Raw genomic sequence first — 27,993 nt, 5'->3', positions numbered from 1 at the left:
ACTGCATGTCCCCTTACAGAGGACCACCATATTGCCATTCCTATAACGGATCGGCAGGCCTTCTGCAGGTTCCTCGTTAAGCATAAGCCAACAATACGCCAAATCACTGCCGTCATGTCAAAGCTAATGACACTTGGCACAGAATTGTGTCAAACTGCTTAATGTAATTTATGGTGTCAAGCAGCATAATGAATACTGCATAGGAATCACAAATTTATGTATGTACTATGCCTATTTTTCACATCAGACTATTTATATACAGACTGCACCCCAATCTGCAGATTACCTTTCCTTGTGCAATTAATAATGTTACAATATTTCAACATAGTGACTTTTTCTGCATGTATATTACATGCAAATTAATATACCTGCATTATATAATTAAAAACAGCGTTTTCCAGAGTGTAGTATGTAGTATGTGAAATGCAGTATGTAGTATGTGATAATGTGTGTAGTATGTGAAATGCAGGTTTGTAACATGCACTATGTAAAACTTGGCACAGAATTGTAAGAAACTGCTTAATGTATCATATAGTGTCAAGCAGCATAATGACTACTGCATATGAATCACAAACTTATGCATATAGTATGCCTATTAATCACATATCTGACTATTTATATACAGACTGCACCCCAATCTGTAGATAATCTTTATTTGTGTAAATTGATAATGTTACAATATTTCAACATGGTGACTTTCACTGCATGTATGTTACATGCAAATTAATATTAACCTGCAATATGTAATATGTGTAGTATGTAATATGTAGGTTTGTAATATGCACCATGTAAAATGGGCAAACATCGCCAATGAACATAATGAAAATATAATGTTTACCTAACTCATTGCAATTCTATTTATAGTCGATTCTGTGTACCATGCAAGACTTTAAATAATAATAAATGAGTAGTGTTAACCTAAGTATCTAACTATGTGTAATAAACGTAAGTATAGAATCTAACAGCAATAAAGTACCTTAAACACAAGTATTAATCATTTTCACAAAGTGCCTCAACATAAGTATTATTCAATTTCTCAGTAATTGTAAACTGTACTATTTAATGTGTGTAATATGTACCATGCTAATATTGTAGTAATATGTACCATGCTAATATTATTGTAATATGTACCATGCTAATATATTAAGTAATTGTAAACTGTAAATGCGTGTAATATGTACCATACTAATATTCTAAGTAATTGTAATCTGTAAATGTGTGTTATATGTACCATGTCTCAGTAATTGTGTGTAATATGTACCATGCTAACACTCTCAGTATTTAAACTTAAGCACTATTAAATCTCTCACTAAATGTTAAATGTACTATGAAATGTGTGTAATATGTACCATGCAAGTATTAATTAATATTATTAACTATTAAAGAACTTCTTAGTAAATGTAATCAGTATTATGTAATGTATGTACTAAGTATCATGCAAGTCTGTAAATAATGATGAATGCATAATGTTAACCTAAGTACCTAATTAAGTATGATTACGTAAACATGAACTCAATGGATGCAACGTACCTTAAACATAAGTAATATTCAATTTCCCAGTAAACGCAATATGTAGTATGTAATGTGTAAAATATGTACCATGCAATATGAATGTTTATGTATCATACAAGCCTGAATTTGCAAGTCTGAACCTATTAAGTACTTTAAAGACAAGTATTCATCAATCTCTCAATAAATGTAAACTGTACTATAATAAGCAAGTAATATGCACCATGCAAGTATTAATTAATATCATTAACTATTAATTAACTTCTTAGTAAATGTAATCAGTATTATGTAATGTGTGTACTATGTACCATGCATGTCTGTAAACAATAATGAATGCATAATTATGTTTAATTAATATTAAAATATTGAACTTGCGTATGCAATGTACCTTAAACATAAGTAAAAACAATTTCTGAGTAAATGCAATATATACTATGCAACGTGTGAGAATATGTACCATGCAGTATGAATGTACATGCATCAAGCAAGTCCGAATATGCAAGTTTGAATAGGGTATAGAACATATAATAGTCATGCAAGTCAGAATATGGTAATAGGTACCATGCAAGTCTGAACATAACGGAAATAAGTACTATTAAATTTCTCAGTAATTGTAATCTGTACTATTTAATGTGAGCAACATGCACCATGTTAATATTATTGTAATATGTAACATGCTAATATTCTCAGCATTTGTATTCTTAGTAACTGTAAACTGTAAATGTGTGTAATATGTACCATGCAAATATACCCCATGGCTCAGTAATTGTGTGTAATATGTACCATGTCAATATTCACAGTACTATTTAATGTGTATAATATGTACCATGCTAATTAATTAGTATGCACTATTTAATGTGTGTAATATGTACTATGCAAACTGTAAATAATAATTAATGCGTAAAGCCAACCTATGTGTTAACCTAAGCACCCAACTATACATACTTATAGTAAGAATTGAACCAAACAGGTGTAAAGTACCTTAAACATAAATATTAAGTACCCTAAATAAAAGTATTAATCAATCTCTCAGTAAATGTAAACTGCACTATGAAATGTGTATGACATGTACCATGCAAGTATTAATTAATATTATTAATTAATAATTAAATTCTTAGAAATGTAATCTGTATTATGTAATGCGTGAACTATGTACGATGCAAGTCTTCTCAGTAAATATAAGCTGTACTATGTAATGTGTATAATATGCACCATGCAAACCTGTAAACAATAATGAATGCGTAGTGTTAAACTACGTGTTAACCTAAACACCTAAGATGTAAAGTACCTTTAACATAAGTATTAATCAATCTCTCTGTGTGTAATATGTACCATGCAAGTCTGTAAATAATAATGAATGCATAGAGTTAACCTACGTATCTAATTATGTATAATTAACGTAAATATTGAACCTTACGGATGCAAAGAACTTTAAACATAAGTCATATTCTATTTCCCAGTAAATGTAATGTGTAATATGAAATGTGTGAAATATGTGTAATGTAATGTAAATGCACCATGCAAGTATGAATAAGCAAGTCCGAATATGGTACGGCATGTGTAATAGTCATGCAAGTCAGAGTATGGCAATATCTACCATGCAAGTTTGAATGGGTAGCGGTAACCTAAGTACCTAATTATGTCATTCTAGATAAGGGCGGACGTGGTGCTCATAATAATTAACCGTAACGGTGGTAGAGGGATGGTGCCCACGTCCTCCGTCACTCACTCACTCACTCAGACCTGTATATGAGTTGTACGTTTGCTAATAATTATTAATTATATTTGTTATTAAAAAGTTTTTATAATAAATAAGCGTTAATTTTTCATTATTTTAATTTTCAGTGTCTAATAACACAATCTAATGCGTACCATCGGTGGCACGCGCCGCCCGATAAGACAGACGAGTGCGGGCCCACCGGTGGTACGCGCCGCCCGATGAGACAGACTAGTGCGGTGCACCAGTGGCCCGCGCCGGCATGAAAGTGTTGAAGGGTAATGTGTTGTGTCTGTTTATGCTATGTTTAAAAAAATTTAAAGGCTAATGTGTATTCATCATTACACTTTAAATTTTTTCGAAGTATGGTTAACCGGCATAAAAGCGCCCTCACCATCATGAAAGCTGCTGTTCTCAAATTAGAAAACTGATCTTCATGGGCGGGCACCTTTATGCCAGGTCAACTGTTATAAGGTTTTCTGTTTTCTTTTCTGTTCTTTTCAATAAACTGCCTACCCTTATGACAGATGATTTTCCCTTCAGTTAGAAAATATTCTTCATACGGGTGCCAGGACCTTTATGCCAATGTACTCTTATGAAGCTTTATGTCTTTCTGATGCCAAATAGCATGAAGGTGCGAGCAGTACCGTGTACTATACCGAAAAGTTCTGAATAGCAAAACAAACAAACAAAAGAGAAGAATGGGATAATGCTTGGATACAGGGGATAAAGTTTATATTCTTGCCAGAAACTTCGAAAAAAAGTTTAGGAAAAAATTGTGATTATTTTGAAAACAGTTTGAAAGATGGTAAGAAAAAAGACCATGGTACATGGCAACAAGTTAAATTACTCTTGGAAAGAATACGGTATTTAAAGAAATCTCACAAAAAGTGTGAGTGTATTATTGACTGATATTCCGCTAAAAGCTTTTTAATACGCAATTTCTCTTGCAGCTCGATTTTGAGTATAACTCCGAATTTATTTTATAAATTGTATGACAGTGTATAAAACAGCACGTGATTTTTAACTTTTAAAATGAAACTGAGCATCAGACTGGAGTTTTTGTCTTCCGGAAAAAAAAAACGTACATTCATTTTAAATGAGCTTTTTGTGATAAACTAAGAAAAAAAAAAATTTTTTTTTTAGTTTTTTGTTTGAGAAAAGTATTAAATGACTAACAAAATATTCTGTAAATTACTCTAAAATTCAAAATGCTTCAAAAGCTCATTTTAGTATAATCAGAAAGGTATACTTTAATTACACAAAAAATATTAAGCGTGTATCTACAGCAGATTTTGAGAAAAGGTACACAAAAAATGGCCAATTTAATATTCTCGGTATAGGGCTTTCCAACACCCCTTAATTGCTGAAATGGTCATGTTTCAGATTATTAGCCATTGAGAAGTTGGTCTGGAACATAATAATATGAATAATCTAAAATGTATTACAGAATTTTAATATGAGTGTTAAGTTCAATTTAAAGAAATTAAAAACATTTTCTCAAATAGTGTGGGATTGTCTTAACATTTGTTTCAGGTTTTAAAAATTTAATAGATTTCTCTTAATACTTTTTTGGAATTTTATATAGAATGGTTAATCTACTTCTACTAAATTATTAATTTAAGTTTGGATGCATACATATATATTTATATAAACGATTTTCAACTTACCTACGCATTTGATTTCTGTTCCTGACCAGGTTCTGTTTGGAAAACATTCTATAACATTCGATCCCATTAGAGTATAACCAGGCTTACACTGGAAGCCAATTTTACTTCCCATATCATAGCGACTGCTGTTCTTCATTCCGTTCACAGGAATGCCAGGATCAGGACAATAGTTATCTAGGATTATAATCAAATTTCAGTGCAGTTATTTAAAATAAGCATTCAATGTAATGTATAAAAATTATTAATGTATAAATTCAAAAATATGTATAAAAAAGAGAGTGAGTCTTATAGGCCAGTGCGTTCTATACGCCGGCAAACACGGTATGTATATGTTTTGTCATAATATCAGGCAAAAATGCATTGTTTTTGCAAAATGCTTCATCTGATGGATCACATAGTTTTCCCTGGTCTTGATAAATGTTTTAAATTTGTCGTCGTAAAGTTAAAACTTTTATGAAAACCTGTTCTGTCAATAGCCAGCGAACCTTGCAGTAGTAGGTGCATCAATACTGTACGTTTTCTCGTCTAAATTTAGCATTTGGCGAAATTCACGATGGCGCAATGCATTTACGCGAATATAGTTGATAATCGAAATACTAGTTCTACCCACAGTGCCTTGCAAAAAGTTTATTTTTCGCGCAAAGGTTTTACTGATGCAAAATGCGCACGTTATTTAATTCTATTAATTTTTAAATTGTCGTAATATATATAATTAAATATTAATTAATACAAGACTTAGAAGCCGTTCAAGAAACTCACGGAGGCCTCGTGCGGCCTCCTAAATTAATGATTTATATTCAGCGGACTGTTTTGATGTTAGTTTTTTTAAGATATTATGAGATGAATGAGCTTTATGTCATGAGTTGCTTACTTTAGTTACTATTTATTGTTACTTTGTTATTATTTCCAGAGTTAGCAACGACATCAGCATCTTCGTTAATATGATTCAGAATGGGGAAGAGAAAAATGGCGAATTAAAAAAAAAAGAGAGAAGAGGATAAAAAAATAAAAAAATGGATGCGGCGATGAAGCATTTCAGCTGATCATTTTTTGTGTTTTCAAGTAATGTTTTTGAAAATGAGAATGATCAAAAGCATTTTGTTAAGAAGATAACAATTTTTAATTCTCATCGTACGGTTGACAAGTTAACAGCAACATTAACACATCAAAAAGTTACTGGAGAAAGATCTTTGGCACTGAAAATAATTGTAATAAATATCAGAAACGACAACAAAAGATATTATTATCACACAATTTTTTTTTGTCATAGATACTACGATTTATACCAATTTTCCTTAGGGTATTAACATGCGCAACTTAGGGACTTCTGCAACATTACTCTGAGTGATTTTGTTTACTCTGGGGATATTTTGGAGGAAGATTGCTATGTTTTCCTTTCGTTAAATTTACCTTCGGTGTCACACCTGGCAAGTTCTCCGTTCCATTGGCCGTTGGGCATACAATATCTTTCGAATGATCCGATGAGTTTGTAGCTTGTGAAACAACTGAAGGTGACTTTGCTGCCAATTTCAAAATTGCTGCCATGTCGATAGCCATAGTCCGGTACGCCTGGATCAGTACATCGGATTTCTGTAAAAAACAAACAACAAATTAAAAAAAACAGTTAAATGCATTTAAAACACATCATTACGGTGAGTTCCTCTTATAACTATCACTTCTTAGTAAACAACCTTCTAGCTTTAGCTTTAATATAATGGGAACTGTGCGACAACGTTTACGTCACATTTGAAATTTCTTGATGAATTTGTGGAAATCCAGCCATTTCACTGCGCTGCTTCTCTTTAATTTTATCAATTGTTTGGTAACTAATGAAGCAAACAAAAGCGTATCCGAAACCTCATTATTCTGTGAATGTAATAGCTGTAGTAACACTGGTGTGAATAATTACAGCAATGGCGCTGAAATCACATCTTTATGAGATGTCTTTTAGTAGGTCGCTTGACCTCCTCATCATAAGGCACAGCCCCGATCCTCCTAGCCGGCACAAGCCGGCCGTATGATCAAAAAGTGTCAGAAAAAAAAAAAAAAAAAAAAAAATATAAGAAAAAACATATAAGTCTAAAATTTGAGTCTCAGTGCCGAATTCCAATTCTATCTTTGTTCGTATTTATAATCTTCATTAATGTGTTTGGAAAAATCTTTCGAATTTGAATAGGTCCTTTTAAAATCTTCCTTAAAATTATTTCTGTATTTCTCTCTTGCACTCCGGGTAAGCGTACATTCATCGACGAAGTGCCAAACTTATCACATATTAAGCATCTATCATTGTTCTATAGATGGGTTCGATTAAAATAAGCCGGGAAACGCCCGTGATTAGTCAGTATCTGACAGTCAGTGAATAATATCATTTATAATATTCATCTTCTTGTTTAACTTTATATTGTTCATTAACTCTTTTATCGTTAGACGACTCCCAGCAAAAATTCCATTCTGTATAAATCCAGTTTTCCATTTCAGCGATGGTCTTTTTCTTGAATCTTGGATATCAAAATTATCGGTCCCATCCCCAAGTGCCGTCATTTTAGCAAGGGTGTACGCCCTTTCATTTTCGAGAATTACGCTGTGTGCTTTCACCCAGTGTAATTTAACAATACGTTTCCTTTCACTCTTTTATTAATCAGTCGATTTTTATGATCTGGTTGGGAGAGCGCCTATAGCGCAGAATAGGGCATCAGTATAAATATTTATAAAATATCGAACTGTTAATTTTTTTATTAATCCAGTTCACAGCCTCTGTCAATGCGTGTAGTTCTGCTTGATAAACCGAATTCATTAGTTTAAGTTTTATTCTCGCATTGTCTATCTCCATTTCATGAAAATAAATTACCACAGCGCTTCCCGCTCCCCTATCCATTCCAGAACCATCTGGTAAAAACGTCTATTTCGCCACCAGAAGGAAAATCAAGATTATAAAATAACCAAATCGTTCCTTAAATAAACCAAATTATTTCCTGAAGTACTATTTCTACAGGTGAATTGAATTTTTAGCCCAAAAGCACTATTAGTCTCAGAAATTAAATGATGAAAAATCTGCATTCATGTATATTCCTCGCATTGTGAGAAAACGATAGTACCTAGAGCCATGCTTGTTCGAATAATATAGTAAAATTGAATGTGTGAACTTGGAAGCCCGAATTTTGTAATTTTAAATTTTATATTTCCTGTTTTGTAAAACTTTAATTAATTTTTGATCAACGAACTCAACGATTTGAAAGCGAGCGATACTGTACGGTAAAAAAACAGTGCGCGAACTGTCTACCTGAAATTCTAAAGATATGTTGTTTTCAAATACTTTTTTTTATCTGGTTGTTGAATGAAATTTCATGTGGCATAAGTGCGAAGAAATTGATATTTAATAAACAAATTTAAGTTAATATATAAAACATAACATACGATATAATAAATTAACATATAATTTACTTTAGTGAATTTAATAAATTAACATATAATTTAATAAATTTAAGTTAACCTATAAAATGTTAATAATAAAAGACAGAATTTTTTCACGTACGAAACTCAACGTACGCCGTATATACTGTAAGAATGAATATTGATATAAATATGCAATATCAATAATGAATATTTATGCAGATAAGAGGTCCATAATAAGTTCACATTAAAAATAAAAATAATTTTATTATAAGTACAGAATCATGCAGAGCTAAATGTAGAAGTCATTTGCAACTACGTGAAATCATTCTGTATCAATGAATAAGTAACAGCACCAGAATAAGTAACAGCTGCAAATTGTTTTCTGATTGCTGCCATGCCACTGTTGGTATTCTCCGTCCACACTCCCCCATGCTCATTAACTGGCATACGAAGATGAGTAGGTACTATGCACAGCTAAAAATATAATGCTCTGACTGTCAGAGTGCGCCGTATCGGCACGGACCATTCTGGAAAATTCGGGGAAAATCAGTCGTTGGGTTTCGAAAATGTGTTTTCCCGAATCATCTAGAAAGTTGCCGAGTTGGCAAAAAAACGTCATATGTTGCCAAGGTCTGTCTGGAGCATATTTCATAATCATTATGTCAGGAACATATTTGCTTATATTTTGTCGTTCTATTTCATCTACTTTTACAATTTAGACGTTGTTGGACTCAGAATTGAAAGACTTGCAGTTTTACGTAAAAAGTAAGCACTTACATACAAAATATGTGGCAACAAATTCAATTTCCTGTGAAATAAGCCCTAAAGTTATTATTGTAAAAGCAACAACTAAATAAATAAATAACTAAAACAATACACAATATTACTAAAATACACAAAACAGCGGTAAATCAAATGAATTTAGACATTTACAGAAATTTACAACAATATAAAAACGCCAAAGACATAATTCCTAAAAAAGTCACGACTAAGGAAAACGTTTGATATTAATTGCTTATTCAAATAAAAATAATATACAATTCGCACCTTCACAATGCGGTGTTTCTTTGGACCATCCATTCTTGTCGCAGAACCTCCAGCTGTCGCCAATTAGTCGAAAGCCTTTATCGCACACATATGTGATGTCGAAGTTGTAAGGGAAAGCTGTAATATTGGTGGACTCTACTTCCGGAATAGAGCCATTTCCAAGTGGTTCCGGTGGGTCACAAAAGAACTCTAAAATGTTTGATTACAAAAGAAAACATGATTGAGGATGACTCCATAAAGTTAGTACTTGAAGAATTTTAGAAAACACCTTACTTCTTATTTTTACCGAAATAATATATCAGTGTAAAATAAAAGGGTTTTACAGATAATAACGGATAAACAATGATAAGGATGATGTATAGAATATACTTTGTTTTCATGTTTCTGCGAATTTTGTTCGAGTATAAGCCAGGGGTCTTAGACTGAAACTGCATGTGGGCCGAATGCTTGATCTGTTTATATGTAAATAATTATAAACTTCTTGATTTCTTATAACATCGTGGCACTTGATAGCGTTTCGATTCTGGTAAAATTTGTAGCCTTGAATTGAAATTAGTGGAAATTAATCTAGAAATTAAGATTAAACAACTGCTAAAAGAATTACTAGAAATTCAAGTTCCTCAACAGAGTTTTTTTTCTCATTAATTAAAAAAAATTATTCATATATAAATAATTAGTGATTATTCTTAATGCAAAAATTCGTAATTGAGTTTATTTATGTTTTTCGACAAACACGAACAAAAGTTAAAAAATGTGTATCTTCAAATCTTTGAATAAAATTCATATCGCATTGCAAATTAATTAGCTCCGTTTATAAATTTGTGGTGCCTTATTTAAACTCATTTTTAACAGTAGTATGTAAATTTAGTAACTTTTATTTTAATTTTTGTATTTTAATTTCCGACCTCAATCTGTAGATGGCAACTCAAATCAACCGAAGTGTGTGTGGGGGGGGGGAGGAACTTGTTTGGGCATCACTTGATAACTACCAATCAAAATTTCAGCTCTTTTGAACACGAAATTTTTGTTTGACAATTACTTTTGTGAGTTATTGTAACTACTTTTGCAAAAATGGAAAAAAAATCGAGTATCGTGCTGTCATTAGATACCTGTTTTTGAAAGGTAAACGCCTACTCAGATTAAAGAGGAGTTGGATACAGCGTACGGGGACTCTACATCATCATTTGCTACCGTGAAATTTTTGGACAGCTGAATTTAAACGTGGCCGTACCAGCTTGGGTGACGACGAACGTTCGGGACGGGCAAAAACTGCAACCACTGACGAAAACATCGCTAAAATCCACCAAATAGTACTGGACGGCCGTAGAATCAAGGTTAGAGCTATAGAAGAGGCTATGAGGATAGCCAAAGAACGTATTTGCCACATATTGAATCAAGATTTAGATATACACAAGCTGGCTGGATGTTGGGTGCCGCGTTTGCTCATTTTGGACCGTCAAAACAGTGGACTGCAAAGGGAGAATTGGCTCCAAAAAAGGCAAAAACTGTTCCTTCTGCTGGGAAAGAGTTAGCAACAGTTTTCTGGAACAGCCATGGAATTGCCTTAATAGATTATCTTGAAAAGGCAAAAATAATTACCGGAGCATACTATACAACGTTACTTGACTAGCTGAAGGCAGAAATTGCGGAGAAACAGCCACATTTGCAAAAGAAAAGAAAATTGTTTCACCAAGACAGTGCTCCACCTCACAGCTCAGCGGTTGCAATGGCGAAAATCTATGAATTACAATTTGAACTGCTTGACCACCCGCAATATTTGCAAGACCTGGCAACAAGTGACATTTTTTTTCTCCCTAAATTAAAAGAAGCGCTTGGAGGACAAAGATTTTCATCAAATGAGGAGACTTTGCAGAGAAAGATTCCACATATTATTTGAGCGGGTTAAAAGGATGGGAGTATCGCTGGAAGAAATGTATAGACTTTACAAGGAGACTATGTCAACAAACAAAGGACATTTTGGAGAAAAAATATCTTTTTCTTTGTTAGGTCGAAACTTTTCAGGCAGCCTGCGTAATTCTAAAATTAAAGTACGCTGTGCCATTTTACTTGTCTTAGCCTGTATCAGTATTGAAAGATCCAATAATTATAACTATTCTTGAACTGTTCTATGTCTATCCTATGTTTAAACAATTCTCTGTCCCCCTAATAGAATCATTTGCCAAATCGACATATACAAGTTCAGAATTTAAATTCAACAAACTTAATTTTACTACACCTGGTAGATTACAAATAAAGTTAACATTTAAAACTGAAAGGTTGATTATTTATTGAAAATAACTGGTAATTATTAGGCGACCTTCAATTAGGAAAATCTAGATATATCAAAATCGGATCTTTTAAAACAAGATACCTGATTTTAATCATAATTTATCTCTATAGGAGGGAACACAATGCAGCCTATGTACAATATTAAGCACATTTTAACGGGGCAGATAGCTCAGTCGGTGCTATGAACTACGGAAAAAAGAGGGTTACTTTTCGCGCTAACAGAGTATGAGTTGCAGTTCAGCCTTAGCTAGATTTTAAACTCTATTACGCGTGCTTTAATTTGCATAATCTTCTTACATCATGGAATATATTGGACTTTAATCAAAAAAGAAACTTAATTTAAAATGTCATAGTTAGTAAAACAAAATAAATTAAGACTGCATCAAACGTAAGAATGTTTATATCAGTTGAAGCCTATTTAGGTTTTTTGAAGTAGTAAATAAGAAAAATTAACTATGCCTTCCTTGGAGTTCCATCTCGGGATCTTCCGATTGCTAACTGCGGACATGCTACCGGTTGTACCATGAAGGCACATAACGAGGAAGAAAAAACTGTTCTTACATTCTCCCTCCCCCCACCCACTTAAAGGACGACTAGAGAAATGCATTTTTAGTCGGTGCGACTTTTAGAATCTCTTAAACTATTCAAAGCAGTTTGGCTCGGTAGATCACATCCTTCATGGTGTAATCCACTATGAAAGTTGTCGATCACATCACGAATTGGTATGATCTGCCATGAAGGGTGTCACAATCACGGAGATATCATCAGAAAAGTGCATCCTACCTTCACATTCAGCAAAATCAAATTCCCATCCAATGTCTTCCTGGCACAAGTTGAACTCTTCAGAACCCTGATATTTGAATCCTGGTTCACACATAATTTCCACTTCATCATCTGGTAAGTAGAAATCTCCCTCTTTCTCTCCTACGACTGCTCCATGGGCAATGAAAGGAGGCAAGTCGCAGTGATCGTCCAAAGCTGAAATAGTGTAGATTTTTCAGTACACAGGCATCTTTGAGCGTTTTAAGCGATGATGGTGCAAAATATGAGGTCCAACGTTTTCCAATGCAAGTGAAGGATGTACACTGCGAAAAAAAAGGAAGAGCAGTTCTGTGCCTATCGTGCTACTCGGCCGATTGACGAAATTTGAATTGCGTTTTTCATACCTCGAAAGTGCGACTTAGAACATATATTAGATTTATATATTGCATAATTCTAACATAGGTATTTTGACACTAAATCGGACTTAGTAAATAACATATAATTTTTTTCCATATTTTGACTCTACGACTCAAATTATGCCTAGATATTAAATTTTGTAATTTTTGGTGGATTTAAAAAATTTATGGAGAAATTAAAAAATTTATCTTGGCGGAATAATTCGTAATACACTTGGCGGAATTCTTAATTTGTAATAACCTACTTAGTTTCCTTATTTTTCATTGATGCACGAGAGCAAAAAAAGGTCCATCGTTCATTCTTTCAAATAATTTTAACAAAGTCCTCAAACCACATTTTCGTTATTATCGCCTATATTAAAACAGGCCAACGGGCCAAAATGTAAACTCACGTATATCTTAGGAAATTTTGAATAAAAACTCTAATTTTTTGCAGATATGCTTAGAAATACATCTATTTTAAGATGATATTAAAAATTTTGTAGGCTATAATTCAAAATATTTTTCAAAAATTTATAAATTAAAATACAAATTCTTAAAATAAATAATAAAAATGCGCGAATTATATCTGGATTAAGCCTAAATTTCGAATTCTTGAAGAAGAAATCAAGTAAGTTTAATAAAAATAGAGATATTAATAAATACATATCACATTAAATTAATATGGAGGAGCTAATATTTTGAGAGCCAATTTTTAAAAAACGACTCGTGCTATTTTTACAAAATTTGGCAGTTTGGCAAAATTTGAGTCGTAGAATCGAAATATGGAAAAAAATTGGCATGTCATTTCAGAAAAAACCGATTTTGTGTCAAAATACCTATATTAAAACAATGCTATATATAAATCTAATACATATCCGAAGTCGCGCTTTCGAGATATGAAAAACGCAAGTTGAATTTCGTCAATCAGCCCAGTAGAAAGGGAGCTATAGAACTGTCTCTCCCCTCCTCTCTCCCCGCCAGTGTACATATAAAAAATAGGTCAAAGAAGGAAAGTATTTAACGTTATAAATAAGTATATAATTGAAAAATAAGTACTTTTCTTTTGTAGCGGCCTTAGTGAAATTGTTGATTGGCGAGAAACAAACAGTTAACGATCTGCGCATTGCGTTTCTTCTATGGTCGCTTTTAAATATAACGGTTTTTTCATATGCGTTCGTGGTTTCCGTTTGCCCAGCAAGTGAAAATTTTCTTTTTTAAAATATAGCGGTTTGTGTAAAATCCTAGTATACGGCACGTACAAGTAGAAAAACCTTATAAATCGATGAAACTAAAATCATTCACAGTAGTAAACTTTATCGCCCCCTCCTAATTTCGCCAAATAATCGTGTATACCGTTAGGATTAAACCGCGATTTTTCATTGCAGATATTTATTATGCTTATTATTTTCGGTATTTCCTTATTACAGCGGATCCCAAGATTGAATTGCTAATCAACCGAGATGTAACATGTAGCGTGGTATAAGAACACGTGGCGAGATATCTCGGTTAATTAACGATTCAATCTTGGAGGCCGCTATAATAAGTAAGTACTCTATATTTTCAATCTACCATCAATTGAAAAAGAAGCGTAGTTTTTTCCCAATAAAAACGTATTTTACCAAGCGAGATAAGTTTTGAAAATGGGTATATTACGCAATTATATGTTGGAAAAGAAAGCGAAGAAAGCATTTAGCAATGCGATGTTCAGGCACAGCAGTAATTAGATGTTTGAGGCATTATTAGCAGCAAGTGCTGAACTGTGGCCCCAAAAGGAGCATAGAAAAAAAAGGAATTTTCCGGTATGTTTACATGTATTCTTTTTTTAAACAAATTGCTAACAAATTTCGATTAAATAAAGTAAGAAATAAAATTTTACAATTTATTTGATTGAATACTGTAATAAATTAGAAAATTATTAAACACTATAATAAATACAAATTTATTTTAAATCCCAGCTATATGTTAAATACTGTTCGGTGTAGATGTTGAATGAATTACTGTTTGCTGTATTCACTTTCGTATTCGTGAATACTTGTAACGTTTGGCAAAAAATCGTACTTTCTGGAGCCCAAATTTCGCCAACGACTGTCCCTAAGGCCGCTATAGAAGACAAATGTCGGTAGATATATATTAGTTTACTAGAAAGCCCGGCGGTCATATGAAATGACCGCTGTTCTAGATATTATAAATTGTAATTAAAATGATTTGCGCAAAGGTGTCTGCTAATTCAAACTGAATTACCCAGGGCAGGCGGCGAGGACGCCCCTTTACTTACTGCCCCAGGGGGTGTTCCTCCTTCTATTTGCTTAATTGCTTAAAGTAGAGTGCAATGAAGGAAACCACTGGCGGTACATTTCTTAAGAGTCACCACTAGCTCAATAAATAAAGGTGATTTAAATAATAAAATGTTAATTTACATGTCAAAGCTCTCTTTGTACACAACATTTCTTGTGTAGATCTTTCCATCATTTTGAAGCTCGCCTTGCAGAGGACCATCCATTATTTTTAATTTTGCGTCCGTTCTTTCACGAACTTTTGAACAGGCAACGTAAAGTTGACCATGTCCAAATGCAGGCTCAGGTAAAAAAATGCCAACACGCTTAAGCGTTTGGCCATGAGACTTATGGATGGTCATAGCAAAGGCAAGTTTTACAGGAAATTGTCTACGTCTCAATTGAAACGGCAACCCTGCGCCGTGGCAACTTCACCCCATTGGCTAGTAGAGTTACACAAGCAACCAATAAACTATCAGCGACAAAAGACACTTAAGCCGCATATAATAAAGATATTTATTTATTTCATTTGTTTTTTCATCTTTGCCGGTTTTTGCCGGTTGCATATTTCCGAATTCTATTATATATAGATGTTAAATTTATTTATTAAATGTTAAATGCTCGTGCTCTTGTATTTTTAATTTTTCCTGCTTACCTTTCTCGTAATATTCGTCACGCGCTGCATTGCACGGGGAATAAAACAATTTACAGTTACGCAAGCAACCACTAAACTATCGGCGACAAACACTTAAGCCGCATATATATAAGATGATGTTGATTACGAAACTGTAATCAATACGAAGAAAATTCACATTTTTGTCACCAAAAAATAATACGATTTTCGTCATATTAGGATATCCTCAATTTATGGTACAACATTCCCCATTCATGGTTCAATATATTGCTAATTCATGGCTCAACGTATTGCCAATTCATCGTTCAACATATTACCAAATAATGATTCATCCAAAGTACCAAATAATTAATCAACGTTTCACCATATTTTGGTTGCAATACTTTTAATACCATAGTTTGGTGAAACCTTGAACCAAATTTTTAATAATGTGTTTGTCATAGAGTAACTTCGGGAAACGACTTCTTCTTGTAGTACAGAAGCAACCAAAAACTCAAAACTGTGGCTTTGAATTTGGAATAGCATAAATTTCGAGCGTATTTTGGGGAAAATTCTAAATGAAAATAGCATAAAAAGTGTTTTTAATATAAAAATAATAAGCGAAAGATAATTAAAAAAATATTATCCGAAATTTGCGGGAAAATTCCTAAATTAGCAAAAATCATCTTTGAAATTCGCGCCACGATGTAACTACTGTCATATTTATAATTCTTTATAGTAGTCTCTTTTAAATTACATTTCCTTTAAAATTTTCCATTTAAATGCAGTAGCGCCGCTTAATGTGACCACCTTCGTCGTGTCTACTTTGATAACATTAAACGATGAGAAAAATTATCCTTCAAAATGCCAATAAAATTTAACTAATTTAATAAAAATATAACTAGAAACATATAAATAGGTACTTTCACAGAATTTTAACTAGGAAAATGCAAAGAGTTGTTTATGAACTGCTCATAATGTCTTTAATGCAAATGCTCATTTATGGACGGTTCAACATAACGTTCATTAGCATTCATGATGAACTATTCATAACATTCTGACAATGTCTTGTCTTTGACCACGTCTATATGCAGTGCCATCATTATGGTTACGCAATAAACCTCTCTATTACAGCTATCGCCCAATCATCAAGAGATATTTACAGAGTTTATTATATATATATATATATATATATACATTATGCATAGAGTCAAGAAAATTTCAGAAAGAAGGCGCACTTACGACGACAGAGTGGCCTCAGTGCGGTCCATTTACCATCAGGCAAACAGACGAGAGTATCTACTCCAACCAATTCAAAACCTTCGTTACAAGAATACTTCACCACATCTCTGATGAAACAACAGTCCCCTTCCCTTTCACCGTCGACAGATACTCCAGGATCAGGGCAAGATTGCTTCTCTGCAAGGAATAAAAATACTGGTGATTAAGTAATGGCATTTAAATTTTTACAATACTATGAAATCTATGTACTGGAGAAAACCATTATAAGAAAATAATCTCTATTGAAGTATGCAGGGACAGAAAAAAGATTTTTCATATTATGCAAAGCACCCGCATAGTCATTTAACACATAAGAATCCTTGTTTCGTAAGTTCTGCCAGTTGTCTTCCAAGATCCGGTACCCCTCAGAACAAATGTCCTCAGATGACCTGTATGAACAAATGTCCCCAGATTAAGACATTAAGCTTCAATCACCAAACATGTCCGATACAGATTTAAAAAAAAAAAAAGTTCAAAGAGGAAATTCATTTAGTACAGACACAAATATCGGACCGTCTTTTAAAAGTAGAAAATGCATCTCATATTGAAAAAGTTTTAATTGAAATGAAGAAACAGACCGGACTATTAAGAAAAACGAAAAAGAAGTAAAGAGTACAGTTGCTGCAGGATCTTCCACATCCGCAAAACGTGCAGTTCGTGATAGCTGTCAAAAAGAATTTCGTTGGATGGTAATATCATTAAACAAAAAGCACTCAAAATTTTCAAGCATCTCAAAGAACATGGAAGTAAAGGGTGGTTCGAAACTTTCAAAAAGCCTTTTGCAATTGCTTTTTGCATAAGAATTCAAGGAGAATCTGCATCGGCTGATTATGAAGCTGCTAGGATGTTTCCTGAAAATTTTCAAAATATTATAGAAGAACATGAATACACAGAAGATCAAGTTTTCAATGCTGACAAAACTGGGCTTTGGTAGATAAAAAATGCCCAGTAGAAACTTTAAAATGAAAACCTGCGTCCTGATTTAAGGTGTCTAAAAACTGTCCAACGCTACTTTTTGTGCAGTATGAAGAAGTAACTCATTCAAAATCAATTAATGTAATGGAAGTTTGGAAGACATTTTCAATCAAGAACTGAATCGACGTCGTACCTTTGTCGCTGAAAGAATTGAAAGAATCAACGTTAAATGCATGTTAGAATAAGATACAGCCCTCTTCAGTTGAAATAGAAAACGTGCGTGAAAATGAAATTGGTAACACATTAGAACTTATTAATTTAATCGGAGGCGAAGGTTTTGTGAACATGGCTATTGAGGACTTTCAAGATTTATTAGCGGAAGAAGAAATTGACGAAGATTTGCTAGAAATGGCATCCGAAGCTGTAAATCAAATCGATTCTGAGGACAATACCACTGATGAAGGTTGTGAAGTTAATAATTTAACATTAAAAAAATTAAAAGAAGTCCTACGCTTAGCTGAAAATCTCGAGTTATTTTTCTTGAGTGCAGATGCTTCTGCTGAAATAAGCCTAAAATTCAAAATGGAGTTGCAAAACTGTCTAGCTCTATATCGAGAAATTAAAATGACCCGGTAAGAACTATAGTAAGCAAAGTAAAATTACAGATTTTTTAAAGAGGGAAGAAAATGCCGGAACTTTAAATGAAGAAAGAAATTCTGAACGTGAAAGCCATCTCATTCCACCGAAAAAAAGTTTTCTGTTGATTATACTTGAGCAATGACAACGAAGAAATTTATTAAACTGAAGTTGCTTTAAATTAAAATATGTAATACTTTTTGTTTTGTGTTATACATACATATATAGTTTTAATAAAAATTAAGTTGTTTATATATAATTAAAAAATATTTGTTTCTAATAAGTTTTTGGAACATAACTCCCCTTTTTATACTGGCTCTGGGTCTAATACAACACGGTTTCATATAACACGGAATTTTCTAGAACCTATTTACCGTGTTATACGAGGCTTATCTGTACCATAAAGACGGGGAAAGGGTGCACAAAAGACCCTTTTATTATTTCAAATACAGTTTAGTAGATAGCACCAACTCGTACTTACAGAAGCCAACACTTTTGGCTTAAAATCAAAGGTAATGGATAAACTTAAAATGAATGACATTTTAGTATAACTAACTGCTTCACAGTTTAATTAGTGCACAAGCTGGCTCTGACCGAAGTCGGAGGAAACAAGCTTAATGGCAAGATTCAATCAACGCTGCAAAATTCTAATTGCTAGAGGATCAAAGTTAGCAACGTGGTCTTCAAGCAGGTAGATTTCACCCTCAAAAACTTTGATTTAGTTACTTCCTTCATTCTACGTAATTTGAATATCGCGCGCTGGAAGTTTACATTCAGGCAGGGATATGAAACGAGGTTTGATAGAAAAGTAATTTAACTTAAGTTTAATAAATTAAAATGAACCTTACAACTAAGATATACAAAATTGGTGAAAGAAGTATTCTTATTCTAAGGAAGAATATTTATAAAGGAATATGTAAAGTAAGTGAACCCGCGAATTTTATGTGGAAAGAAGTCATGGATCGACAGTATTGATGACTTCAAAACAAATACTATTTAACTCTAATAAAATTGTGAATAAATTTACTTACTACCACATTTCATTCATTAAATATATTTTCAAAATCTCTGTACGCCACTTCATATCAGTACGTTGTTTCATATCAATGAAGCAAATATTTGTGGCATTATGCAAATAATAGTTCGTTGATCAGGCATCGTTTAAATTCCAAATGAAACCGGATTACCTGTAATTTTTCTTTTTTCTCTGCCTTCTTTTTGTTAATTTTAGCTCATTCTCCTCGTTTTTCACAAAATAATATACCATGAGGATAATACAAGTAAGTTGTAGATCCAGAAATAAATAAATAAAAAGTACAGTTACGCTGCAAATTAAAAAAAAGTTATGAAAACAATTAAATAATAATTAAATAAGAACAAAAATTTTAAGAACTCAAAAGTCTACTTTCAGAAAAAAATTTCGAAAAGAATAAATTCTTTCTAGTACGTTGGTGGCCAACTTATAAACAGAATCTTTAAGTTGGCATGAAGCCTCTTCCTCCATTGGACTGGGAGAGCACACTGGAGAAACAATAAGATTATAAGGTATTCCTCCCACCTTCTTGGCGTGCCTTCGTGGTTGATCAGCACACTGAGCCGGTTTTTCAGAGGTCCGTGATTCGATTCCCGGCGAAGGCGATTGCTAACTTTCACTTCTCCTACTTCAAAAAAATACCTAATGTATCTACAAGATAAGCATCTTCATCGTGCTTCCGCAACCCACAAAGCACTTGAAGCAAGTTCAGATTACTCTTAAAATTGCCCTGTTATGATAAAAATTGATTGAAAACCTGTTCAAAATGAATCAACTTTTATTTTGTGAGAAACTGCAGGGAAAAATTTATGTGTCTATTGTGCTTTAGGGAAGGCAGGATATTCTCTGTTCCAAATAGAGATAGCATCTTTTCTATAAAAGTGAAAAAACTGGCACACTTTCTTCTAGTGAAAAACTGACACACTGAGGTTTAAACCAACTGATAGTTTTGCGACTAGCTTCGCTAAGGCATCAGCCCTCCCATTTCCAAAATTTCCAAATCTGTTTAGGCTCCAGTAGCGGGCGAGTGGTTTAGCTCTTTGAATAGTCGAACAGACTGGCTGTATGGTCGTGTTTTCCCTTATGTGTAACGTGAATAAGAACCAGGTTTCCTCAGAAAGTCTTCCACTAATGTATTCCTCCTCTTAGGCAGACAGTCATCGTGGATTTGTTATTTTCCAATCCACAGTTATTCATGAACATAAGCAGAATGAATGTCAACATTAAAATTTTGCAAGCTTTTAATAAATAACCTGAATTTTGACAGAAATCTTCTCTTACACACTAATTTTTACTTCCTTATACGAAGAGAAAAAAGTTCTGTAATTGCGAAAAATTTCGGAGTATTATAATTCAACGGAAATATCCATTCTGATCGTTTCCGAATCCATTTGATCGATTTTTTTTGTTTTTTTTTAATTTTTTCTTTGCATGATCTCTGTACGTCCAGATAGAATACTTTTTTCCAAAACGAATCGTAAAATGGATGTAAAACGGACTTAAAATGGATCAAAAGGTATTTTTTCGTGGCGTCTCTACGTACGTACGTATCTCAAATAACTCAAAAAAGATTAGAACCTTGAAATTTTTTATATGGGACTCCTATACCATCTAGTTCTATACCTCCTTTTTTATTTCAATCTGCAGTACCAATATATATGTATATATAAAAATAATTTATTTCCTAAACAGTATTGATTAATTGATTATATTATCTCCTAAGTTTAATTAAAGTAGAATTATTTTAAAAGTGTGCATTCATACTGGTAAGTTATATTTTGAAAGATGTTTTGAAGTAATTTGAAAGCAAAATGTTAATAATGTTTTAACGGGGACTGGAGTTAAATCATCACGAAGAATAATATTACAATTGTAAAAGTAAAAATTAAAACATGTAATTATTGTCATTGATCGGAAATTAGTTGACTTTTCAAGGGGAACAAACCAACTCCCGTTCAATGAACAATAATTGACAAAAATACGTAAATATGAAAGTGTTTCGTCTTTACTCGAGTTATAAGTTAAAGCCAAACCGGCAATTCTAGTCAGGCCAAATATTTCCGCGAATAGTTGCTACTCAAAGAACTGATTCTCATGAAGCATTTTAGTCAATTCAATTTGGAGTAAAAATCAATTACTGTAGAGAAATCTTGTAAAACTCGAGTAATCGTCCCCGACACTATCATCTTTATGTATTTGAGTACTATATTATTTGTAGAAATTAAACATTGGAAATTGTCATTATGAAATCGAAATCAAAGTAAAGTTGAAATAAACATAGAAGATTATAAAAAAGATAAATAATGCAAACTTTGCAAAAACAAATCAAAGAGAACATAAAAATAATATAAAAATAATATAAAAATAAAATAGAAAATAATATAAATAAGATCAGTGAATGTACATGAAGATATAAAGTCCAGAAAGGTATTAAGTAACTTACATTCTTTCTAGTGGGGGAGTTGGCAAAGTGTTCTTTTCGTGTCTGACTCAGAAGTGTAGGGTGTCCGAAAATTCTTAGCGGCAGTAGGGGCTTTGAATAATATCAGTCGGTAAGACTTGGGTGAAGAAATTTATGGTAGTGGGTGGGACTTGGAATTCTTGAGGGATGTATTTTGTGGAGTTCTTATCTGAGAGAGACCGTCTGTTAAGATTTTTTCGAAAATACTAGTGAATGGAAATTAATTAATTTCTGGCTAATTGTCGTGTCGCAATGATTAAGAATTTAAGAAAGGAAAAAGGCATTTTCGCTGTCCAAGAGCTAGTAGACAGTCTAAAGGCAGGAAATAGGCCCATTTTTTTAGTAACAGTATAGTAACAGTATATGTCTGAAGACAATTAGCTTTTTACAATATATACAATTGAGTAATTACACTATATACAAATCTTTCAGCTGACAGTCATCCAACTTATATTATTTGAAGATTACATAAATTCCAATTTCCAAAGTCGTTAACAGGAAAAGATAAAAAGAAAAATTTAAATTAAAGGTAAAATAAAAATGGGTATTATTTTAAAAGAATTTGAAATATAGTAAAAGGAAAAGTGACAGTTGAAAATATTGCCCTACAAGCACTAGCTAATAGTAGTGGAAATGCATATAAAACTGAGATGTAAAAATTTCATATATTAGTCGATTTGATTTAATCAAATCACTAATTCTCTGGATTTATTTCTTTCAACTATAGTTCTGAGATCGACTAAAACTTCCTTTTAATACAGAACTAACGATAAAATTAAAAATTGCTCAAACAGTTGAAAAATTATATTAAATATTAAACTCACTTTTAACATGCGAGAATAAACATTTCTTTCTTCCGTAAAATGGGAACTTTCCTGACTCGCTTCCAACAAGGGTTCTCAGTATGTGAATGCTACATGAGCTTTTGATAAATCAATGTTCGGTCGCTCAGTAAAGCGAATGAATAACACATCTCTAGTTGGAAAATTATCAAATTGTTACTGACTGGGGTGTGAATTTTGGGAATTTAGATGCAAGAAACTTAAGAATGTTTCATGGAGTTAACAATTGGGTCCTGGACAAAGGTTTATGATCAACATATCGCATGGAACAACATGGAACAAGGTCCTTGACAAATACAACTGGCGCTAATTTTGTCTGAAGTATAACGCGGTGTTCATTACTGATAGGTGTAAGTTTAACTTTGAAACTATTTCCGAGCTATTAATTTGCATAAACTTCCAGCCTGAGTGAATATGCAAAGCGTGATCCAAGAGAAGGAAGACAGGATAGTGTTTAGCTTAAGTTTAATTGTAGCTAAACATAAAAATCATTGACATTCTTTATCAGTATTTTGATGGATTATATTAAAGAATAGTCATGTGATAAATATTTTTACACAGATATGGTAAATACCCACATTATATAATATCACATTCATTTAAAGTATCTTACCTATGCATTTCAAAGTCAGGTTGCTCCAGTGAACGCTGTTCGTCGTTAGATCCAGTTCACAGGTAAGAACTTCTGCAGTTTCGTTCTCCAGCTCGTATCCTACGTCACATGAGTAAGTAGCTGTTGAGCCGATTACTATCCGGTCATCTATTCCTGTTTTCAATGTATAATATCCATTTGGGATGGATGGTGGCTCTGTACATTCCATCTCTGATCAGTTCCAAGAGAGAGAAGGGGGGGAAAAGTACAATATAGAATTATATTGTTACGAATTTTGTACATATATACACGATTTTAGTGCAGTTATATGTGCAATTGTTGTACTTTTCTCTGTAATGTAACGCGAAAAATTTTTTAAGAGAAAGCTATGCGGGAAAAATAAGAATACAGCAGCAACTCCGTTTAACATTGAGTAACATTGGGTATCTCGGTATTTTGGCGAGATATCGCCAAGCTGATAACGGCTTTGAGAGCTTATTGTCGCCAAATTCGGCAAAAAATCGTCAAATGTCACGACATTTGGATCCGGTCCCTGTATCACAACAATAGGTACTGCAATTGAATAAATGTAATTGATCACTATATTAGCTGTAATCGTAATTTGATTCTCATATTGCTTTCCAGTAATTTCAATAAGCAGAAAGTACTAGAAATGTCTCGTGGCCAGCTGAAAACTGTATAAAGCAGGAGAGAGAGAGCATGTGCTCTCAATTCTTTAGTTTTCTGTTGCTGTTATTGTTGCGAGTTGTTAGTTCACTGTGAGATCGGATTAGCTTTCTCTATAGATTTCGTTGCTTTGCATTGTGTTGTGTTTAACGATCTTAGTAGTTTAAAGTGTAACTACTGATTGCAGATTATGATATTATAAACACCTGTAAGAGTACTTCTGTTGAAAATTCCAGAGCTTTGAAGTGTTTCTGTTGATAACATTAATTTTATTAACCTATTATCGAATCTGTGTGCATTCAATCAATTACAAACCCCTACGCACTCAACAATATGTTTCTTTAGCACTGGAAAATTTCTTACTTACCTCTTAAATACATAAAAAATATTCGAACTTTTGGGTTACATTCATAGGACGGAGCTGGATAGAACCGACACTGTACAGAGTGTCCATAATTTATTCGTAGGATGAAGATTTGCTATTTTGTAAGAGTAAAAAGTATGAAAAAAAGACTGACCAAATTTTTTAGCACTTCAAAGAGCTTTATATTAGCACACTTCAACACGAACGCAATTAATTTCTCGAAAAGTACAAAGTCTATCCTCCATTTCCTTTCAGAGGTTACTAAGCGTTTGAGGAGTCACAGTAGCTATGGTGATTCGATTTTTTAATTTTTCGAGGTTGCAAATCTCTGCACGTAAAACTCAGTTCTTCAGGTATCCCCAGAAGAAAAGGCCGAGTGATGTAACCTTCGAAGAACGGGGTAGACTTGAAATTAGTCCACCTCCACCGATTCAACGATCTGGGAATATGTCATCAATGAACATCTACATGTGTAGCACATATGTCAGGGAACCCCATCCTGTGGGAAATAAATATTTGGCTGCATTTCTTTTAGTTGAGGTACCGAAAATAATCTCAGCATATCATCCGAATTAATTGATGACTCCAAGAAAAGAAGGGACCAGTCACTTCGTTATGAGTTAGTGCACATCAAAAACTTAAGGGTTACCTCGCTCAATTTCTCTCACAAAATGAGTGCTTTCTGTCAACGAAAGTTTTGTAGTTACGTCGATTAACCTCTCCTTAAGCATGAAATGTTACTTTTTCACTGAACATGAGATTTGATATGCCGACAAATCTGCAATTTATACGCATTCAGCTTCAACCGTTCCTGAGCTTTATGAACATTCGACTTAAGCACTTCTATTTGCAGTCTGGTACGACGGATGGATTAACTGGGATTGCACACAAACACATCTCGAACAGCGGAAACATTTTCAGTTGCTACTTTGGTTGACGGTTGCACGGATTTTGGCGATTTTTTTTTTTTTTTTTTTTTTTTTTTTTCGAGCGATACCACTTATGGTAAACCGATTGCTGGACAAGTTATTTATGGTAACCGGTACTTTGTTGTCATTTTATTTAAAAAATAAAGCGTTTTATTATGCGTAAATTCTGTGTTTTAAATATTAGTTATGGCTTCTAAATATTAAAAATCAATTAAATTTTGCATTTTTATTTGAAATAAAAATTTTATTGTTTATGATATTTTATATAACTTTATGCTGTGGATGATGTAATCAATGACGTAAACCTTACTTTAAAAGTAATTGGTTTTAATATCTATAAATTTAATCCAATGTTTTAAACATTATTTATGGCTGTTAAATATTAAAATACAATTTAATTTTGCATTTTTTTGAAAATTTTTTTATTATGAATGATTATTTAAATAATTTTAATTCTATGCGCGATGTAATCAGCTCCCTAATTGGTTACTGAATATTTGTGCATTACTGCGCCATTTTAAAATTTTATTATTCATCTCTTTGAATTCCTTAGATTTCAAAGCGAATGGATATGTTTGTTTGGAAAATGAATGTGTTATTGGTAATTACCAAGAATTATTGGTATCGGAATCAAAAAATTCTCCTTTGAGACCTTATTTTGGCCAACCTGGCTTTCCTAGTCAAAGATTTATTTATAAATTGTTACAAGGGTCAGAGGTAATTTATTTTAAATTTTTAGAGGAAACATCACTAATTGCTTCTTCAATTGCGAGAGATGTGGATCACAGATGAAGATCGTTAAAAGAGCCGATTCTGAGGACGGCGTATATGGTATTGTGGTCACGGTGGAAGAAATAACCGCTGTAACGGTAAAAAAAGTATTAGACATTCCTCCCTTTTTACCAGCAAATTTTTTTCATTGATATCTCAATTATGATTACGATTTTTTGTGGTACTTGTCAATATACGACAGGTAAAATAATCAAAAAAATATGTAAGTACATATTTTTCTTTTACTTTATAATTCTATACTTCATTTTTTATTAAAAAATTAATACACTGTTTTCAAAAACTGCCGAGATATTTATTGCCATATGTGTTTTAATGTTAAATAATTATATCCTATTAAACTTATTTTAAAGTATTTGAATTTAAGTAATATTTTAATTCTTTTAAACGTTGGTATGATGTTTTTAATTAGATATTCAATTTAAGTAATATTTTAATCCAATTAAACGTTGGCGCAATGTTTTTATAGCGGTGTTTTTATTCTATTTCTTTGCTGTACGAAAGTAATAATTTAACCTTATTTTAGTATTTTATACTCTTAGTAAACGTATTTATTTACATTTACTAGCCATCTTAAAAACAACATTTTCAACAAAAAACTAATCCATTATTTTTAACGATATTTATTTTTTTAAAGTTTCGAATACTTTACTATTACACGTAAAAACAGCGTTTTTTAAGATGGCTGACGATTGTAAAAACCGCGCCAACAATTGCGCCAATGTAAATCGCAAAAACTCCGTGCAACCGTCTACCAAAGTATCACCTATTTTCATCACGACGCTTAACCTACCTATACCTCCTGTATTCCTTTATATGTCTGATCTCTCGAAATTGTTTTAACCATCTTTCAATTGATTGTTCCGTTTGTGGACTTTATTAATTTTATGTTGAAATCGCCTTTAATCTATTTTCAGATGTTATATTTCCCATAACCATAAAACAAATATCGTTAAAAATAATGGATTAGTTTTTGTTGAAAATGTTGTTTTTTACGATGGCTAGTAAATGTAAATAAATACATTTACTAAGAGTATAAAATACTAAAATAAGTTTAAATTATTACTTTCATACAGCAAAGAAATAGCTTACTGCTTTTTCAATGCATGAAGCCATTTTGTCTGTAAACAAACAAGTTCCTGGTTGCCATTTGAAAAACATTAAAATAAACTAAATTCCTTAAACTAAAGATTATATCGATATAAATTATTTTTTGTTACTTCATAAAATTAAGTTTCAGTTTAGTTGTGTTATCTGATGATTAAATTATGGACACTTTGCATATAGCACCGACACTGCATGGGAGAGGTATGGTGTAAAACCGACACTGTCGCAGGATTAATACCAGTATTATGACTGGCACAATTAAATAGAAATCTTTATAATGACGCAATAATAAGAAAGATAATTAATTCAAACATGTCTTTACGAAACTTTAAGATGGATATTATGTAACATTTACTATGGTTTCCAGTTAATTAGTAAAGTTAATACTATATGACAAAGTGTTTCTTACGTTCTGTGAAGACTCAGGTGTTAGAAACACTTGTCAGCAGGCACTCGAGTTATCACCATCAGAATATTTAACCGTCAAACAAATAGACACAGAATTAAAACGTTTCAAATTTATCACTCACCACTTGCGTGTGATTAAATTAAAATATACAAACACAAATTTACCATTTAACTTAGATTGGGTTTAAAACTCAAAGCCTCTTTTCACAATGAATATTAATTCAACAATTTAAATTTAATTTGACTGGAAGCTACAAGCTTGCCAATGCCGTGACAAA

The 27,993-nt window shown here is 32.7% G+C and overlaps 1 protein-coding gene across 4 annotated transcripts in view; it reads right to left on the bottom strand.

Annotated features, from left to right (window-relative positions):
- The window catches only part of LOC118204855 (complement factor B-like), a 122,757-nt gene that overhangs the window by 62,443 nt on the left and 32,321 nt on the right, over positions 1–27,993 (bottom strand). For 3 of the 4 annotated variants that reach the window (XM_085813598.1, XM_085813595.1, XM_085813596.1), the window contains exons 4-9: positions 23,453–23,662; positions 16,914–17,090; positions 12,409–12,603; positions 9,337–9,525; positions 6,307–6,486; positions 4,897–5,070 (exon numbers count right to left, since the gene is read on the bottom strand). In XM_085813598.1, coding sequence (XP_085669724.1) covers positions 4,897–5,070; positions 6,307–6,486; positions 9,337–9,525; positions 12,409–12,603; positions 16,914–17,090; positions 23,453–23,662 — 1,125 coding nt within the window. The remainder of the gene's footprint in view (positions 1–4,896; positions 5,071–6,306; positions 6,487–9,336; positions 9,526–12,408; positions 12,604–16,913; positions 17,091–23,452; positions 23,663–27,993) is intronic. The other variant, XM_085813597.1, reaches the window with a different exon arrangement.

This window comes from Stegodyphus dumicola, chromosome 3 (genome assembly GCF_044657685.1).
Source record: "Stegodyphus dumicola isolate Sdum_Otavi_A_Nest chromosome 3, ASM4465768v1".
NCBI classification, from domain to species: Eukaryota; Metazoa; Arthropoda; class Arachnida; order Araneae; family Eresidae; genus Stegodyphus; species Stegodyphus dumicola.
This window is presented reverse-complemented; position numbering and strand designations above follow the sequence as displayed.